The sequence below is a fragment of the Podarcis bocagei genome (genome assembly GCF_964188305.1).
Source record: "Podarcis bocagei genome assembly, chromosome: 5".
Classification (NCBI taxonomy): Eukaryota; Metazoa; Chordata; class Lepidosauria; order Squamata; family Lacertidae; genus Podarcis; species Podarcis bocagei.
Window position 1 is genome coordinate 41,280,997 of NC_138129.1, and position 21,073 is coordinate 41,302,069.

Consider the following 21,073-nt stretch of genomic DNA (forward strand, 5'->3'; position numbering starts at 1 on the left):
TGATGTTTCAGTGACATCTTTATGATGTTTTTGCAGGTCACTTCCAGGTTCGGTGCAATGTGCATATACACAGTTGCTCCCATATTGAATGTGCATAAACAGAGGGCTGCCTGGAAACAAAATGAAAAATCTGAATACAAATTGCCACTGCTTGGGTAGTAAAATCAACCAGAAACAGTAGATCTGTTCCCTTTATTAATTTATTTGGAGCATTTACTCCCCTCCATACCCTCTCTGTGGACACCCATGATTATAATTATAAGATAGAGCAGATTTTTAAGAGTACAGTAATGCTTAATATGGTAGCAGTTAATATATGTCTGTCACCAACCCCTCCCAGGAGTTTTAAACAAAGCAAAGTGTTACAAACGTTGACTTAAAACTCACCCCTCATTACAGCCTAGAGTTATTTCATCACCTAATCGCAAGTCTGTTGCCTTTACTATTCTGCCATTCTCAAGAGATATAGCAGGACATAGCCTTCCTAAAAGAAAAATCAGAACAAGCATTAGCACATGAAACCTTGATTCATTCATTCATTTTTTAAAAAAGGGTATCCTATAGACAGATTAGGGACAGATGGGGCTCCTCAACCTTGGAAGGTAGCCCATCTAGGAGAAGGAAAGCTAGGAGAAGGAAAGCTCCGCTGCATTGCAAGATATCTTCAGGAGAAGAAAAGGCTAAGGAGTAAATCCTATATAGAGCAGAGTCCCAAAGACGGTTGGATGGCGCCTTGTAAGCCTCTTGAGGCCAAGCTGGTGCCAAACAAATTGCTCTGCTTTCCTTTCAACCACATTAACGAGGCCAAAAGTGGGCCAATAGAAATAATAATAGTCAAAAAAATAAATAGAGGAAAAAGTCTGGCCTACATATAGAGAGTTGTTAGAGGAGAAAGAAGGAAAATTGAAACTTAAAATTTTTGATGGAATAAGAGAACATGTTCAAGATTGGTTGCAATATCAAAAATTAAATGAGATAGTTAAAGAAGATAACAAGAAAGATTTTTGTTATACGGTATCTAGATTCCAGAATGAAATTGTAGATGAAAATTTTAAACTATTAAAAAAAGATATATAGTACCGTATTTTATTAGAATGGGAGACCAAAGATTAGGAGGTGAAATCCACAATGATTAAGTGGGCAGAAGATACAATTAGAGGACTGGGAGAAATTATGGAGAGTAAATTTGAAATTTACTGACTGTATATTATTAAATTGATGCTTTTGAATTATGGTGCTGGAGGAGACTCTTGAGAGTCCCATGGACTGCAAGAAGATCAAACGCATCCATTCTTAAGGAAATTAGCCCTGAGTGCTCACTGGAAGGACAGATTGTGAAGCTGAGGCTCCAATACTTTGGTCACCTCATGAGAAGAGAAGACTCCCTGGAAAAGACCCTGATGATGGGAAAGATTGAGGGCACAAGGAGAAGTGAACGACAGAGGACGAGATGGTTGGACAGTGCTCTCGAAGCTACCAGCATGAGTTTGACCAAACTGTGGGAGGCAGAGAAAGACGTGCTCTGGTCCATGGGGTCACGAAGAGTCGGACACGACTAAACGACTAAACAACAACAACATATTATTAAAAGAGAATTATATGAAAATGATTTACCGTTGGTATATTACTCCAATAAAAATGGCAAAAATGTATAGATCAAGCTCCTATAAGTGTTGGAAGTGTAAAGAGAAGGAAGGCACATTTTATCATTTATGGTGGAACTGTAAAATAGTTAAAAATTATTGGGAAATGATATATAATGAAATGAAAAAAATGTTTAAAGTAACTTTTGTTAAAATCCCAGAAGCCTTTTTGCTAGGAATTTTAGGTCAAGATTTGCCAAAGGGGAAACATAGACTTTTTATGTATGCTACAACTGCGGCAAGGATGTTATTGGCACAAAGATGGAAAAGCGATAAAATACCAACAAAAGAAGGATGGCAAGAAAGACTTACAGAATATGCTGAAATTGGAAAACTGACAGACTAAGAAATAAGGACAAAAAATCCCTTAAAGAAGATTGGGAACCATTTTCGGTTTATGTGCAGAAACAATGCAAAGAATTGGACTCATTAGCAGGTTTTGAGTAAACATTTACAAATAACAAAATTTATATAAATTATAAGATTAAATATAAAAAATGAATGGAAAGGAAATAAGCAGGATTTGATATTGAAAATAAACTAGAAAAAGGAGGTTGAGGGAAGTCGGGGGGGAGGGGAGGGATAATTTGGGATTCGTGAATTATGATATCTGTTATAATGTAATTTGGGGGGGATGGAAAAATTTAAAAACTTTTTTTTACATAAAAAGAGGTGGTCTGGGCCCCCCAGCACATCCTTACACACCACCCAAGCTTGCACCCCAGCACATCCTTACACACCACCCAAGCTTGCATCCCTAGGAGGTAATTTGGGTGCTGCTCACATCTCTTGAGACAGATGGATGCCAACAACACTACAGGAACCATGGTCATTTCCAGATGACCTGTTAGAGCATTCATGCTTTTTTTGTGTGTAGAGAGGTTATACAACATTGTGTCAAAAAACTGTTATACCACAATCTTCAGTACATTTTCCTGTCACACTTTCCTGCAAGAAGCCTATTTTTTAAAAGCAGCAGGTTTGCTGCACAAAGGCACCAAATACACTGTGCTGTCTCAATTTGTGGGTATTAGATTGGATCCCACCTGCAAAATAGAGACAGTCTGGAAACACTCTTGAAAATACTATCTTCTCTAACAGGTATCCAGTTTTATTGGTTTTTCATAATAAGGTCATCTGTTGGCTGCATCCGGCCTTTAGGGTTGTTTCTTTTCTCCGTCATGAGTCGAAAGCAGCTGAAAGATCATTTCTTCCCTTATTGTACGCTTATCCTTTTGTCACCTCTGGAAAATAGATGTTCTAAGTTTTGTTAGTGCTGACACTGTCTAGTATCAAAAAAGAAGACACCTGAGATAATTAAAAATTCTCTTTTGTTGACTACAAAGTTGTAATACTGCTTCCATACCCTTGTGTTTATCTCAAACAAAACTAAGGCATTTTGTTCAAATAAATTTAACAGTTATACTTTAATTAATTAATTAAATTGATCTACCAGCCTTCATATGAATATGACAGGGCAGTTAAGTACAGTGGTGCCTTGCAAGACGAAATTAATCTGTTCCGCGAGTCTCTTCGTCTTGCGGTTTTTTCGTCTTGCGAAGCACGGCTATTAGCGGCTTACCGGCTTTAAGAAAAAGGAAACAAACTCGCAAGAACTCGCAAGACGTTTCGTCTTGCGAAGCAAGCCCATAGGGAAATTCGTCTTGCGGAACGACTCAAAAAATGGAAAACTCTTTCGTCTTGCGCGTTTTCCGTCTTGCGAGGCATTCGTCTTGCGAGGTACCACTGTACAGTACTTTTAAGTACAGTAGTTTTGTGTGCCTACTAGGCTATTGTGCACTTATATTCCGAAAATAATGAAGTCAGATCCAATAAGAAAATATTGTGCATATTTTCCAGTCAGTCCACCTCATGCCTAGAATGTCAGCCCCCCCCCCCAATTCCTTCAACTTTTCAGAAATTTTACATCTCCAGCCATGGTGGGGGGGGGGGGAATCAGGCTGCGGCAGCATCTAGTCATTATTTTAAGTTGAGGACCTCCAAAATGCTAAATACACAAGATCCTTCCCACCCGCTTAAGGAAAACAGCTGTCATTGCTGACACCTCTCATCATCATGATATCGTAAGAATCATAGAATTGTAGAGTTGGAAGGGACTCCAAGGGTCATCTAGTCGAACCTCCTGCAATGCAGGAATCTCAGCTAAAGCATCCAGCTAAAGAAGCTAGTTCAACCTTCAGGTCTAGTTTAAACGTCTTAGGAAAGAGGTTGCTGTAGCAGCTGCCTAATACAATTTCTATTCACTATTTATTTACAGCTAATTGTTGTCCACGGAAGCTTACTATATATTTAATATAAAAACACAATAAAGCAGAGAAGACTCACTAGGACAGGGCCAAGAGGTATATCGGTTTTACCGTCATTCTTAGATGTTTTGACAACCACTCTGCTGCTGAATCTCCTGGCCTGGAAATGGGTGCTAAATCAGCCAGATATAAGTCCCTTATAGGCCAGGCATTCCCACAGGTCTGGCGTTGCTGCCAATGTCTCTCACAGCTTTGGGCTGTGAAACTGAGGTGAATCAACTATTAACTACTGGTTAATTTTTTGCTTTTATGAGGAAAACTCTGGTACTTGGAGAAATTAAATAGGAAAAAAAGGTTTTATTTTACAGAACAAAACTGGTAAAACAAAGGATGTGTAAGGAGATAGAAATCTTTCAAGAAACAGACTATTTATATTATATTAAATTTAGTGGATGTTATAGGCTTCCAAACAAGGTGGCACACACACAGCTTCTTTTCAGTTTTTTCACTTCAGTTCCTTAAACTTAATTGTATAGATGTTACAGCTTAGGTCTTAATACTTGGGTTCTTCAACATGGTTTCCCAACCTTTTATAAATCACATTCCTGAGGCTTCTTACTGAATGGAGACCCAAGTAGAGTGTTCCCTAAAAACTCTTTCTCCTGTCCCCTATTCAATTTCCCAGTTTTTCTCTTGTCTGTATACTCCTAAAAAAGGCACTTATCACTATCTTTCAAACTAAGCTCAGAGACTTCCTTCCCTGGCTACAGATATGATCCTCAGAACAGATCCCTCTCACACAGCTCAGGAGTTATGCTCCTATCCAGCAAAACACAAAGAACATCAACTCTCAACTGCCTTTCCTTTTCCCTCCCAAAGTGCTGACTCCCCCTCCCTCAGGCAAGCTGCACCTGCAGCCAGCGCCCTACAAGCTACACCACCATGGTGGAATTTCGCAGCACTGCATCACCACTCTGGTCTTTCTGAGCTTTACGTCACAGTCGTATACTATAAATACATGACACAGCCTCCTCAAAAATCCAATTAAGGTGTGTTAGGTGGGCAAGATAGGGACTTAAGATCAGATAGAGAAGGAAATGAGCAACAGATATGAGGTACTGGAGAGTAAGAGGTTGTTCAGAACATAACAAGGAGCAATAAATTCCTACTGGTTAATTGTATGTTAATTGAGCAACCTTATAAATTTGAACAGAATTAGTCACATGAAAAAAGCTTTGGAAAATAAGATGTTATAGCTAGTAAAAGTTATTTAATATGGCTTAACAATCAGAACAGTATATCAAACATGTTGACATCTCAAGGCCATTTTTAAGCCTTTTTTGGGTCAATCTCATCTTTTATATATTTGGATTGCTTGAAGCAGAACCCTCATCTATGTGTAATCATTGTTAAATTTAAAAGGGAATACTTCAGAGATATGCAAGAAAAATGCATTTGAATGCAGAATGTGGCAATGAATAGAGAACAGGAGCCTACCATTACATCTAATTCTAGAACTAGGAAGGGCACATCATGCTTAATGTAACACAGGTTCAGTTTAAACACAAGGAAATACTTTTCTGTGTATGGAACTTTGGAATCAAATTAAATAATGGCCAACAGTGCAAAGGACAAGAAAGAAACCGCATTAGAAAGAACAAATAGGACCAGCCACAACAAAATGCTGTGATATTCTGTCACCTTCCAAGAGAAGGTTTGTAGACAGCCAGTCAGGCCCTTTCTCCACCAAACAAATTCATCCTCTCCATTCAGTTCCAACCCCGGGCTGTTAGCCAACCACCTGATAACCACCTTATCAGCTACTTTAAAATGAGGCTGCATTTTCTCTCTCCCCCCCCCCTTTTCCCCCTATTATGTTTTTACAGTGATTTTATTGGCATTAGCTGCCCTGAGCTCAACTCTGGCTGGGGAGGGCGGGGTATAAATAAAATTTATTATTAATATTATTATAGTTCATGTTCCATCTTCATCAGGCTATTTTTGCCTCTTTAGTTTCTTAAAAGTTGTTATTTAGTACTTCTGCAAACTTTGGGGTTCCTCCCAGGATGCTATTTCTCTGTTCTTGTTTCTTAGAAGCACCGCTGTGACTACAGTCCCAAGGGCATCCACCACCTAAGTCCACCACTGGGAGGAGTAATACTTAGAATATTCTAGTTTTCCAATTTAAGCCCTCAACATACTACAATAGAAAACCCTTCTGTATTATTTCCTAACTTTTTGAAGTGTCTGGATCTCCTCTAATTCACTGCTCTGATCTAAGGTGGCTGTTCGATAGTTTTACATATTCTGCAAAGTGAAACTCACCTTGACAAAACTTTGGATTTTCTGTTGACCATCTTGAAGTGGCAAGACACGTAAGAGAAAGAGTCACTCCAGGAATAGGCTCATAACCTGGAATGCAACGGTACTGCAAAGTAGTCCCAACAGGATAACTGTCTTTTGGATCGCCCGTCCGTATACTTGCATTAGGTACATTTAGATGGGTGCAATCACCTGGAAATAAAAATTGATAGGAAGCTTAGAAGCTATGGGAGCGAAGTCAAAGTTCATTGTAGCATTGAACACTGGATGACTCATAAAGAAATGTCTACGAGATTTTCCTCTAATGGGATCTAATGAGAGCCATGTCCTAATAGATTCCTGGATTTCATTTACAGAGCATTGTTGGAACAAGACTGGCAACAGAAAGACGTACAGAGCAATCATAACCATAGCTACCTGGAAGTAAGCCCTACTGACTTCAGTGGGGCTTGCTTGAAGGTGAGGATAGGACTGCAGCCTTACTGTACTGGGCCAAAATCCTGAAAGATGAAGGGGACTATCCACTGAAGCATGTTTAATATCCCATTGCACACACTGCTTGTGAGTCTAGTGTCAGGTTGCCAAAGAATTACATGCTTTTCAAAAAGGCAGTAGCTAGCTGAAATGCTTTAAGAAAGAAAGAAACGTATTTCATCATACATTAAGAACTATTTTCTTCACAACAAATTTACTAGAGCTGTAAGCAATTAACTATTGCAGCATTGGGGTTTTTTTAAGGATCTTGAGTAGATGAAAACATTAATTAATTTTGCAAATTCTTACATCTATGTTTTCTTCCTCCAATCCAGTGATGCAATCATGACAAATCCCCAACAAAATCCTAGTTCATTTGAAACCTTGCCTGTGACTTTTTGGTTGACCCTAAAATACATATATTATTGCCAAAGTATGGCCTTCAGCTTTTCAAGAATTAATACACAATCCTCTTATTGGAAGTGAGGCGATGTACAAAAAACATATTTACCTTCAGCGCTTCATACTTGGCTATTCCTGCTTAGGAAGTTTTGGAAGCAACAAGATAATGACACCCTTAAATTTTAGTGACATATAATGCACCAAATAAATTTACATGTTCTGTAGTAACTGCAAATGTCATTTGGAATGTTAGGTAGCTGTCTCACTACTACTTCAAGTCCATGCAATAAAAATTGTATTCAAAGAGACAGCAAAAGGAAACAAACACATAGTATTCAAATGCCAGGCCTGTCCAGCACATGTCCAATGTGCTTATAGAGCATGCTGCAGTGTTCAAACCAAGGTATGTTGTGAATACCATGGATGCTCATTTATGACACAAGCTCTTGCATCAGGTAGGCAGGCTGTCACTTTTTTATTAAGAGCCCTCCCCTGCATGCAGTGATCTTATGTGGCTCTGTGTCTAGCACTGCCTGGTTGCCTATCTTAGTACTGACATCATTAGTCAAGGAGGCTCCCTGTTATTTGCTTTTGACTCTTGAAAACAGTACAAGATAAAGGAAGAAGAAAGCAAAAAGGACCCACAGCAAGGTCAGGGAAGCTCTGGGCTTGTCCAGAATTGCAACACATTATTCATATGGCCCAGCAGCATGTCAAGAGTACGGCATCCAGTATAGTTAAAGGTCTTATGAAGTAAGGCCTAGAAAAACGGAAGATTTAAGGGGAGACGTGGTGGCTGTTTCCAAATATCTGAAGTGCTGTCACAGCAGAAGGCGGAGCAGATCTTTTTTGCTCCAGAAGGCAGAATATGAACAAACACGTGGGAATAGTAAAAGAGCAAAGTTCAGGTAAACATAGACAGGCTCCCAGTTCCCTCCTGCCCTGGACGCGGGAATTGCCTTCGCCATCCCCGAGAAAGCCTTGCTTCGCCCTCGGACATGATTCGGCTCTGGAGGGAGACGGCATCCCGAAGCCCCCCAGCCTCACCTTGAACTCTGGACAGCGAGGAAAACAACAGCAGCAGCGCTAACGGAAACCGCCCCCTGCCTGGGAAGCCGGGAAGAGGCGCCATCGTACAAGAGAGAGAGCCCGGAGTCAGAGAAAGAGAAAGCGCCGCCGCTGCTCCCTCCGCAGCTGAAAAGCAAAGCGACGGAGCAGGCCCAGGAAACGACTCGACGGGAAGAGGCGGCGGCGCGCTTTTCCGGCCAAGGGGCGTGAGCAGCGGCGTTGTCTCCGAGGCTCCGCCGAGAGGAAGGCGGTGGGGGGGGGAGCCACAGGAGGAACCGCCTCCGCCGTTATTGGTTCCCGGTATTAGCTAACGCCCCAAGGCTGCTGCGCGCGTGCTGGTTGGAGGTTGCGGGCAAGAGCGCGCTCGGGATTGGCGGGTGAAAAATGTGGGCGAAACCATAACTGAGGGGAAACCAACTTTCGAATAACAGCCGCGTGATGAGTCTGTTCTCTGACCCCTGAGGAGAAGAGATAACGGGCTCCGCGCATGGCAGCCCAAGCTGGAAATTAGCACTAGGAGGGGAATAAGAGCCCCCTAACTCTCAACGCCCTTCCCAACTACATATCCCATGACTGTTTAAAGTGTTATTGGTTGGCATCCATCTGCCTCAGGTGACAATGGAGGAGTGTGCCCTTAGGGGTGAAGTCAAAGTGGTGGAAGGCTGCACCGCCTGCCTATGCTGGAGTAGAGTATGATGCAGTAGAGACATGTTTTCTTGCATCTGGGGCAGATGAAGGCATCCTACTTTAAACGTATAGTGCAGATAGGACCTAAGTGAACCCCACAGTATTGCACTCTGGTATCATTTCCAAACAGTCGCCCTACAGGGCCTACCTGGGCCTGGTACGGCCCGGCTACTGCTATGGTTTCAATGAAGCAAGTATGTAAAGTTTTTGTAATTCTCCTGTTCTCTTAATTAGTTTGGCTTGGAAGAGGATTGGGCAATTCTGACTGCCACTATCCATCCACAAGCACTACCCCTGCACACAATCTGGCATCCATTTGTCTCAACAGGCAATGGTGTGTGTCTCCAGGAGTGAAGCCGTCTGCTGCATTAGCAGCACCAAAGTTACCCCCAGGGTGCAAGCTTGGGCAGTGTGTATGGAGGTCCTGTGCTGCCTAGACGATAAGACCCCCATCTTGGTCACGCTGATAATGGTCTAAAGGAAAGCAGAGCAGTGTTTTGTATCAACTTGGCTGCAGGAGTTGTCAGAAGGTGCCCTCCAACTATCTTAGGGATTATACTACATATTTCTGTAGTGTTTAATTCTTAACAGTTGAAGAGTAAACAGTTGGTCCCTTACCTTTCCCGCCCCGACCTGGCCACAGTGATCCATGTGACAGTCACCTCCAGGCTTGACTACTGTAATTTGGTCTGCGCAGGGCTGCCCTTGGAGCTGTCCCAGAAACTCCAGCGGGTGCAGAATGCTGCAGCGAGGCTCCTCACGGGGTCTCTGCCATGGGAGCATATTCACCCAGTGCTTTTCCAGCTGCACTGGCTGCCGGTGGAGTACAGGGTCAGATTGAAGGTGCTGGTTTTGACTTTTAAAGCCCTTCATGGCCTAGGACCCTCGTACCTACGGGACCGCCTCTCCCGGTATGCCACATGGAGAGCCTCAAGGTCCATAAATAGCAGCACACTAGTGGTCCCGGGCCCTAAGGAAGTTAGATTAGCTTCAACCAGAGCCAGGGCCTTTTCAACTCTGGCTCCGGCCTGGTGGAATGCTCTGCCTCATGAGACCAGGGCCCTGCAGGATTTGATTTCTTTCCGCAGGGCCTGTAAGACAGAGTTGTTCCGTCTGGCCTTTGGCTTGGAGCCAATTTGATTCCCTCCCCCTCTTTCTTTTTTCTTTTCCTTTCTCCTCCTGCGATGAGGCTACATTTGACTATTTTAATGTTTCAATATTTTAATGTTGTATTTTAATCTTGTTTTTAAGTTGTATTCATTCAACTTGTTTTTATTATTGCTTGTTAGCCGCCCTGAGCCCAGCCTTGGCTGGGGAGGGCGGGGTATAAATAAAAATTATTATATTATTATTAACCTTTTCTTCTCCCAAATATATTCCATATGGCAGTGGAGGTTTAGGAACAGAGTTTTCCTTCTAGATGGTTGATGAGGTTGATGTGTCTCATCTGCCCCCCACTTCCCTCTGAAGCACATGCAGAAACCACCTTCTTGACTGTTGGACCCACCATTGGTGTCATATTCTCAATCTGCCAGAGCCTGTGTACTTCTGTTTGTCTATCTCAAGTTTCTTGCCAATCCCTGTATTGGCAGAAGATTCTTTATTCCCTCTTTCCACACTCTGTATACCAATTTTAGTACCCTTCTTAGCCTTTTGTTGTAAGCTTTCATTTTCTAGTACATAGCTTCTCATTAGTGATATCTCTGAAACTGGTCAGAATTTTGCTATGGCAGTGGGAGAAAAGCAGGAAGTACAAATGCAACATTGTTCTTCTCATGTGTTTATCTTTCTTATGCATTTATGTTAGCTAACAGATAAGGAGTAATCTGATTAGCTGGATTTGCCTACTTAGGATAGAAAGCAGTATAAGTGATGAGGTCAAATTCAATTCCTTGACATAGGGACTGTCATGACAACCACATTCTTGGCAATCCTGCCAAAATAATTGTTGTTACTCCCTTTCTGAAGAACTGTTGCATCATCCAAAGCAAGGCAAGGTATGAAAGCAGGGTATTTTTTTTATTTGTCTTACAGCCTCACCCACTCTCTGCTTTGCATATATTCATGTCTTTCACAATATGAGGAAATGGGGGGTAAGTTTTATAAAGCAACATGAGGAAATAATAAGGAGTATAAATATCTCTAGAAAAAAATTACCAGTCTACCTTTATGTCATGGGTGCTGCTTAAACTGTTCTACCCATTCATTTTTCTAAGGCTGATACCTTCAGCTGCTTACCAAACCTTTGGCACTCTCTCTCTATACAGTATATACAATGCACAGTTCTTGTTTGCTGTGTGGCATGAAACAGTAAATATAAGTATTGTCATTGGGTTGTATTTAATACTAGTCCTACTCCAAAAATGATGAACATGATTAACTTAGTTAAATGGGTCTGAGTAAAACTTAGTTATCTTTTAACCCTGAGATCAAAAGCACTTAATGAAATAAAACTTATTATCAGTTTACATTGAGCAGCAAGTAATACCTCTTTGTTGTGTAGCCTAATGGACCAATGTTAAGACTTCCTCTGGGATACCAGGCTTCAAACCTTCATTCAGCATGAAGCTCATTCAGTTCCTTTGGGTAAGGCAATGTAACATTACACCAGGTCCAAATCTCATTTAGCAGTGGGGCTGCTGCTGCTTTGCCTATAATAAGCCTTGTAGATGGAAAACAAGCTTTTAAAATAGTCTCTATGCCAAGTTGCCAGGTCACATGACTGAGCTGAACAAGGTAAACAGCCTAAGTCCCCACTCTCTGGTCCTGCCTCAGAATACCCCTTTTGGGGGGACTTACACTGGCTTCAGCACAGCCAGCTGAACAAGTTACACCAGTGAATCATCTGCTGAACCAACATAGGAGCCTCAATGCTGGTTGAGCCAGGTATCTGTAGCATCCTAAGGTGCTTTTCCTGGCAGACCTTGCCATAGCACTGCCCACTTAAGTCACTCTTTCGCAGCCTAACCTACAGATAATGTGAGATAACCATATATTAGCATCTTGGAAGAAGGATCTTGATTTAATATGCTGTAAACCGCTTTGAGATTTTTCTTAAAAATATAAAGCAGTATAGAAATTAAATAAATAAACTAAAATAAAAAGGGTGGGATAAAGTAATGAGCAATAAATGAATTATCATCCTGAAGGTCTGTTGGGACATCCAGATTTTGTATAATCAAAAGAATTATTCAGATATTCTGCTCTTTCCTGGAGCGTAACATTTTAGTTCCCTCAAAGCAGAACCATTTCATTGTGTTGTGGTAATTGCTACAAAAGTATTTTAAATAAGATGAAAGCAGCTTTTCATCTTTCTAAATCCATCACCTTTTTTAGAATGCTGAAATTTCATGGTGAAAGGAATTGTTCTGTGCATTATGAAATTAAGTCTAGCATCTTATGGGATTAATGAGTAATTTGTTGGCACCATTATAAACTCAGGGAGTTTCCCCACGCTCCTAAATCTAATCATATATAATGTTTTTAAAGGGAAAATGGAATAAAAATGTAAAAAGCTAAAAAAATGTGGATGGATATGCTCCCCCCACTCAGTTGACTATATATTTTCTCCCCCAGCACACCCACACCCACACACCCACCCACACACCCCTGCATAAAAACAGGAAGGCTGAAATTAGGGTGAAGGCTTTATTGTTACTGAATAGTGCAGCGGGCAGACCAGATACACAAAAAATATATTTGAGAGGGAGATTTTTGCCTAAGGAAAATTACTACTGTCACCTGCCCATAGGCACAAATGAGTAATTTAACTCTTCCATGGTTAATCTATTTCCACATAAACTAGCCCATAATGATTTTTAAAGTAAATATAGTTTATGACTTAAGTGCTGACTTCAGAGAGACTACCTCGTGGCACTGTAGAGGATGTGATTTCCTTTTATAAAACAAACAATCTGATTCTTTTTATTGGACAGACTATTTTAAAAAATGATGTTATCTTTCTGAAATGTTCAGTACAGATGGGCACAGTACTGATGTCATGAAAATGCTCAGTTCCCACACCCTTTCCGCTTTCTGACTTCTTCCTGTGGTTGCTGAACAGAGTATAGCTAATAATATATTAGCAACTGAAGAACACAAATGGATGTGCTCACACCTGCCTTTTCAAACAGCTTACTCCTGCATTAAGTTCAGCAGTAAAGTACGGTACTTCACTTCTATAATATTTGTTTGGCTTTCAGTGGAAATCAATAACTTCCTTTTTACTGTAATGCTGTCCCCATGCCAACAATAACAGTGACTTTACTTCCTGGTTAGAAGCCTTATTACTCGCTACAAAAATGCAAAGCAATGGAGAGAAGGCACTCAAGTGAGGATAAAACACCCCTTTATATCTTGCTTGCGTGGATGGGCAATAAATAAATAAATAAACATGTTGTGGAGCTGTGCATTTGACCCCACCCCTGATGATGTGCGGTTCCTCCTGGCCCCACTCCAACCTGAAACAGGGAAGTCCTTATGCCTTTTCTATTCTGAAGAATCAGCCCAGGCCATACCCTCTCCAAAGCTAATGCTTCCTCCCCAGGTCTGCGCAATCTGATAGTGCTTTTGCCTGCCTGGCTGGAACGTGTTCTTGAACTGTGATAACGCCTCTTGTTTGCCTGGATGGAGAGCAGAGAGATGTCCTCTAACTTTTGCGTGGCCGGAAAGTACCCTATTGTAAAATGTTAGAGATACATCAGCTGCTCCATCTCCTTTCCCTCTTGTCCCACCCACCATTGGCATGTAGCAATTTGTCAGGGCTGAGGCCAATGGCTAATACATTTACCTTTTTACATTGTTGCCTTCTGAATTGGGAAAAGGAAACCTAAAATATCTTGGAGGTATGAAAAAAAAGAGGGTTCGGGTTATTCCACCAAGCGGGCTACAGTGGTACCTCTGGTTTTGTACTTAATTCATTCCAGAGGTCCGTTCTTAACCTGAAACTGTTTTTAACCTGAAGCACCACTTTAGCTAATGGGGCCTCCCACTGCCGCTGCTGCGCGATTTCTGTTCTCATCCTGAAACAAAGTTCTTAACCCGAGGTACTATTTCTGGGTTAGCGGAGTCTGTAACCTGAAGCATATGTAACCTGAAGCGTATGTAACCCGAGGTACCACTGTATTCCACTATGACAAAGCCTTCCATAAGAGGGCCTCCAGCAATCCCCATGCCATGTGGAATCTGCGTAACAGTGTTTTCTGGTTCAATCTGGTAGACCCCATATCAGGGAGAGGTCAGAGGGCCTTTAAACAAACAAGCCCTGCTTCCAAGCGGGACCCCTTACGCCATGTTTGCTGAAAGTCTAATCAGGAGGCCTGCCAAAGACCTCAATGTAAGGTCATGCATGTGTGTGAACTTTGCTTCGCTCTCCACTCTCAACCCACTTGCACCTGTACTCATGCCCCCCACAGCTTCTTTTGAGGACCCTGGGGCTATGGACCAAGGAAGGATACTGGCACCCTGCCCCTTCCACTGGTGTGGGAGAGAGGGAGTAATCACCCACCCAAGTCTCAGGTCCTATGCTCCCTTGCCCTCTCTCCAGTACACCCTGCTGCCTTGCACTTGCTTCTGTATTTGTTCCCAGACTGCCAAATGGTGGGTTACCTTTGAGAGGGCTTACCAAGGGTCTTCACATACCAGCCATAGGTGAGTGCAGGTATTGGAAGTGTCAAGCCAGAAAGTGGTTCAAGAGCTACCCAAAATTGCCACAGCAAAAATAAACAAGGAGCCAGTGGCCAACTGGATTGTGGGCCCCTTCTCTCAACCAGACCTTCAGGTGTCTCCCTAGCTACGGTGCCCAAGAAGGTACCAGGGGAATTCAGGTTAATACACAACCAAGGTTAATACACCACGAGGTTCTGGCAAAAGAAGTGGACTATAGGATAACTGGACCACAAAAGAAGCCCACTGAACAAGAATCATTCAGAACAAGTGATATGTTAAGCCTAGATCCCTTTAAAAGCTTATTAGGCCAACAGGGATACCTGGATGCATGTTCCAGATGTACATCACTTCCAGGCCCTGGCTATGCCTATTTGGCCAGAACCAGGTCAGATGCCTAGCAACTTCATTGTAAACAAAACTGTGACCAGCAGGTTTGCCAATTCTTGTGTTAAGACAATGGCTGAGCTTTTATATGCTCTGATGCACAGAGGAAATCTGTAACCTCTGTGCCTCCACCCTCTTCTTCTCCAACCAACCTAAGCGAGGACGACTAATTTTGCACCACAGCTGGGGTATGTGGAAGAAGACTGGTGGAGGTACAGCAGCTTCAGCATTATACCCAAAGTCCAGTGTATTAAAAAAGTTTCTCATCTTGGGCAAACGCTTAGCAACTCTGGCCATTTAATATACCCATAAAATTGATCCAACGTTTAAGTTAAATATAAGTCAAATATAGATAAGCTAAATATAGATTCAAAGTGCAAAACTATACACATGCACTCAAAAGTAAGTACAGTGGGCTTTACTTCCAGGTAAAATGGGTATAAGATTGCAGCCTAATGGGTTTTCATTACAACACCATTAAATAGGATGCAGTTTATACTGAATCATTTTCATTGCTTAATCCTGGCACCACAGGGGCAGCAACCACCACCTTGTATATATAATTTGATTTGTTGAGAACTAGTGTCAACCTATATCAAAGACTATCCCAATAAAAATTCTGATTGGAAGAAAATTGCTTATAAACTCTATTAATGAGATATAATGTTCAATTGTTTCCTTTCTTAAGGCAGCAGAAAACAGAGCCAAACGTTATAAGCACTTTTCCAGGAACACAATTTTAAAATACATTTAAGTAATCAGGGGTATGATCAGAGGAGATATAGATATTTAGGTGGTCTTGGTTTGCTTCTCTTCCCAAAAAATCGACTGTAAGCATTACATTGGATACCTACTGTTAGTTCTTAAATTACTGCAATAATGTAATGAGTGAGCTTTTGAATTACTCAGAACTCTTCTTCAAGGTGGATATTCAGTAATGTCAACCAGCCAAAGATCAAGAAGAGAAAAAATATGTTTCATGACATATGCCCATGACACACATTTTCCCTTTTCTTGTCTTTAATGAACATTTAAGCCTGAAGACAGAGTTCTAGTGAACCCAAATGCTTATTCCCTAATTTGTGATGTTTTAGCTGTTCCTTATGGTAGATGTGCAAAAAAATAGAAATAAATCTTAGGTGCCAAAAAATAGGATGGGTTCTTTATTTATACAGTACATCCAATTAGATTCTGTCCAAGACAATAAAAGACTTGACTCTCTATGCAAATCTAAGTCAAAGTTATGTAACATTTAATACTGTTCAGGGAAATGTTCAGGGAAATGTTTTTCTAGCTAGGGAATATCTACATTTGCATGCAAAACCAGCTGATACAGGGGTAATCTGTTGCTTTTCTCATTTCTCCTCAACTCAACAGCTCCCTACTGTAGTGCAGTCTAAGAAGAGAAAACATAATATGATCCACAAATTGTATGCAGAAAAAGGAAAAATGAAGATTAATCTTAAGTTTTTACTTCCAGTGTTATGCTTGCTAGTTTATTAGTGGTGTACAGATGCAAGATGCAGGATGCAAGATGCAGGATGCCATATATAGAATCAATCTAGAGTGAAAACATTATGAGGACAAGTATGAATGATTTCGGATTGAAAAAAACATATTTTTTTTGCTACAAACAGGAGATTGTGTATGCAACCTTGGTCTTTTAAAGCATTCTGTAAATAAATGTATAACCTGCAACTATAGAAATTTTTTATATCACCAAAGAAACAGGTTTAATGTAAATAGGCTTGTGCGAAAAATGTGTTATTTATGTGGCAACAAGTTTTCTTTTCTTTTCGCTGAAACAGGCTGCACCAACGGAAACATTAAGTTCCTCATATTTAAAAAGCAGTACAATTAGAGAACATAAAAGGTAGCATGCGCCCTCTATAGGAGGAAACCGGGATTTATTTATTCAACAATGGTCATATCTCACACACTTAGGTAACTTTGTGCTTCTAGTGGTTGGCAAAAAAAATGCTAGCTAGAACACATTTCCCTCCATTTAGCCTGGATTACCCCTTCCAGGAAAAAAAGGGTTACTTTTTTTAGTACAGTAACCCATTTGTGCTATCTCACGACCAGTTTTACAATATTAGGTAAGGTAAAAGGTAAAGGACCCCTGGATGGTTAAGTTCAGTCAAAGGTGACTATGGGGTTGTGGCGCTCATCTCACTTTCAAGCCAAGGGAGCTGCCTTTGTCCACAGACAGCTTTCTGGGTCATGTGACCAGCATGACTAAACTGCTTCTGGCACAACGGAACACCGTGACGGAAACTAGAGTACATGGAAACGCCATTTACCTTCCTGTCACAGTGGTACCTATTTATCTACTTGCACTGGCATGCTTTCGAACTGCTAGGTTGGCAGGAGCTGGGACAGAACAATGGGAGCTCATTCCGTTGCGGCGATTTGAACTGCCAACCTTCCAATCGGCAAGCCTTATCTGGAAGCACCCTAAATCAGTTGTGAAGTCTGTATATCAAGTTATAAATATCTGGGAACAACTTTTTACATAACTATTAAGAGGCACTGGTTTCAATTTTGTCCCAATCTTTTAAAAATATACTTTTATTGTGCTTTCGTATATATTTTTTAGTTTCTTTTAAATGAAATAAACTCAGCTGAATGAAATCAAATATTTGTTCTTTAAAGATATGTGGACTATTAATGAACTTGACTTGATTTATTCTATGAATGTCTTCTCCAGGAGGCTTGAAATGTTATCAAACGAAAACTCGCCATGCAAGAAAATGTGTGTAAAAAATTTATGCTCTTCAAGCTTCTTTGCTCAGCCACCCATCCTTCATATGTTAAGCAATCATATCTCTTTGTGAAAATCTGCATGAGAATCAGCCAGCTTGCCCAGTATAAAGGCAGCATAGATATACTGTACTGTAATCCCTATAACTATTTTGGGAAGGGTAGAGGTGCAGGAGCATGAAGAGAATCCCTTCTCCCTCCCAAAGTCACAACTGCTACTTAATTTAATTTTCAACATTAAAATGACTTTAAAAATAATACCTTTTGATGCTAAAGTCAGCTGTGCTGTTTCCTATTTCTGCAGACCATATTTCATAAGACTGTATGGTTTAAAGTTCCTTGATTCAAGTGGCTGAACAAGCAAAAGAAAGAGGCAGGCATGTGAAGAAGAAGAATGACTAAGAGCACAGCGCTATACATGCTTACTCAGAAGAAAGTTTCACAATCGGCAGTGGTCCTTACTCCCTAAATAAGGTGTTTAGATTGCAGCCTAACCTTTTATTTGCCAGGTTTCAAATACGTACCTCTCTGCTGTGTTGCGTAAACACTATTTTTTGCAGAGGATGAGTTATTCTCATCTCTAGGTCAGGGAATGTATTCCAATGTATCCCGTACAGTATGTTGGATTTAAGAATACTATTACAATGAGTGGCTACAAGCTGTTCTCCACCCCCTGCTTTCTACATGCTTGTAAGAAGAAGAAGAAACCCTAAAGCGTCTACAAATGCATAAGAACAGATAAAAAAAAAGTACGATTGCAACTCCCAGGCATTTGACATGTGTGATTTCAGCTTTATGTGGTTGAAGGACGGCCAGTTGAAATAAAACAAATCAAATGCATGAAAGGCAGAGCTTAAAAGCTCCTTTTGTGCATAGTTTTCCTGGTGTGGAAAGAGCTTTTAAGCTCTCAGACTTGCTTACTGGGCTCCGGGAGAGTCTTGTGAGTTCTTGTGAAAACTCAGATGGCCCCACAAGATTTCACAAAGCATCCCAGAGCCTGGTAAGCAAGGCAAAGAGCTTGGACCACTTGCTGCATCAGGTCTAGAAACAGTAAGGATGCTCAGAAGAAGGGGGAGTCAAGTTTTGTTTTGTTGTACACACCATCCCTCCCCAGATGTGACCCTGACACAAGACATGACTGAACAAAGGTGCTACAGAGAAGAAACTGGCAATGGGTTGGATATGAATATTGTGCTAAACAATAATTTATGACCAGCTTACCTTCTTCTCTTTTCAAAAACTTTCTTTAGGAAAAAAATACCAACAGTAAGAAGAAATGCCACAACCAGAAGTGCTGAGAGATGGGGGAGAAAAGAAGGTGATGGAAACTATAAATGAAGTATTACCACAATGCAAGTGCTATATAGGACTAATTTAATTAGCAGCACTAATCTCAGGCAACAAATTGGGGAGGAGGAGCATGCAAGCCTGGGCTCACTGCAGCTTGTCCTTGTAATGCTAAAGCATGGTTTAATAGTACATACAAAATTAAAGGTAAAGGTAAAGGGACCCCTGACCATTAGGTCCAGTCGCAGATGACTCTGGGGTTGCGGTGCTCATCTCGCTTTACTGACTGAGGAAGCCGGCGTACAGCTTCCGGGTCATGAACCAGAGCAGTGCACGGAAATGCCATTTACCTTCCCGCCAGAGCAGTACCTATTTATCTACTTGCACTTTGATGTGCTTTCAAACTGCTAGGTTGGCAGGAGCAGGGACCAAGCAACGGGAGCTCACCCCGTCGTGGGGATTCGAACTGCCAACCTTTTGATCAGCAAGCCTTAGGTTCTGTGGTTTAACCCACAGCGCCACCCACATCCCATACAAACTTATCCTCTGTTAAAAAGGTGGGGACAAACCTAGAATGCCCAGTCCCTAATCTAAATAGAAAACAATAATATTGAAAAGGAAAATAACCAGAATATTATCATTACTAAGCGGCAAAGTTTACACTTTGCTTTCAATTCAAGCCCCTACAGAGATGAAAGCATTTGTGTGTATGCATTCACTATATAGATCCACAGATTTTCACTACAAATGTAAATTGTTCGCTGTGATATTATGAAAAGTCTGAGATTCTATATCGGGATAGTCAAGGTGATGCCCTCCAGATCTTATTGGACTCTGGCTTCCATCAACCCCAGCCACCATTGCCAATGGTAAGGGATGACTGAAGCTGCAGCTCATCGACATTTTGAGGGAACCATGGCCTTGCAGGGGTGCCAACTTGAATAATATATTGTGGGGGCTCAGGTAAGCCCTGCCCTGCATAACTGATCACATGATGCAGTGCGCACACACACCATTTGAATGGGAGTTGACATCAACTTTGCAGGGGCCTGGCCCCATCAAATATTTTATTGTGGGGGCCGAAACTCCCATGGCCCCTAGCAGTTGGCTTCTATGCTGCCTTGGTCTTACTCTACATTCTTGAGTGACTACATTCAGATGCCATTTCACTATGGTGCAATAGCCACATAATTTGGGAGAGGGAGGGAGTATCCACATAATTTATTGGCGGTGGCTACCATATGACTCCTTGTTACGGATTTTCCTCTTATGAAACAGTGTGTTCATACTGCGCTATTCAGTAATGTTTCACTTTCTCACACTAGTGGGAAAAGAAAATCAGAGGAACACATAATAACTTACAGTACTATTTGTAAAGTATTTCAATCATAGTTAAAGAAATGCCTGATTACAGTCAAACAAATGCATAATAAGATAACTTACAAATATAATGTAGAGTTCGAAGTTGTGGTCCTTAAAATAAAATAAAATAAAAAAGAAATGTTTTTCAAAGGCCATGGGTAATGCAGGGACATGTTACTTAAGGAGATATCATTCATTATAGGACCAAATCTGCTATAAGCTGATCCTGACTTACTGATTCAAAGCAGTAGACATGGGCAGTGTCACTTTAGAGAGAATACACACACATATAATATAGATCTTATATACAAGATCTTATATACATATACACACATACACGCTCTCTCTCTCTCTCTCTCTCTCTCAGTTGCCGCCTCTGCTCACTCAAACCCTTTGCCAACCCCACTTCCCCCACACCTGACCAACCCCCTTGCTTATACCCTCATAGTGTGCCCGTCCCTCACTCTAAGCCCCACCCCCTTTTAAAAGAGGCGCTTCAGAGAACCATTTGGCAAACCAATATCTGACATGCCTCCCTTCTCCATTAAACCTCACTGCAGGCGGGTTTAATTGGGGAGGGCACTCCAGAGAGAGGTTTGTCTAACCTTCTCCTCCTCCTTTTGGCGTAAGCAACACCATGATGACAGTGTTCCATTTTTATGTATATAGTAATACACACACACACACACAGAGAGAGAGAGAGAGAGAGAGAGAGAGAGAGAGAGAGAGAGAGAGAGATTGTTACTG

At 41.3% G+C, this 21,073-nt stretch overlaps 1 protein-coding gene and 1 long non-coding RNA gene across 11 annotated transcripts in view; one reads left to right on the forward strand and one right to left on the reverse strand.

Annotated features, from left to right (window-relative positions):
* LOC308586658 (membrane cofactor protein-like) overlaps positions 1-21,073 on the reverse strand; it is a 57,527-nt gene that overhangs the window by 18,729 nt on the left and 17,725 nt on the right. For all 10 annotated transcript variants that reach the window (XM_081193474.1, XM_081193470.1, XM_081193475.1 and 7 more), the window contains 2 exons: positions 6,236-6,424; positions 388-484 (listed from right to left, as the gene is read on the reverse strand). In XM_081193474.1, the coding sequence (XP_081049600.1) occupies positions 388-484; positions 6,236-6,424 (286 nt within the window). The remainder of the gene's footprint in view (positions 1-387; positions 485-6,235; positions 6,425-21,073) is intronic.
* LOC308586714 overlaps positions 3,134-21,073 on the forward strand; it is a 150,779-nt gene continuing 132,839 nt past the window's right edge. Inside the window, exon 1 of the long non-coding RNA XR_014008037.1 lies at positions 3,134-3,383. This is a non-coding gene — a long non-coding RNA (uncharacterized lncRNA). The remainder of the gene's footprint in view (positions 3,384-21,073) is intronic.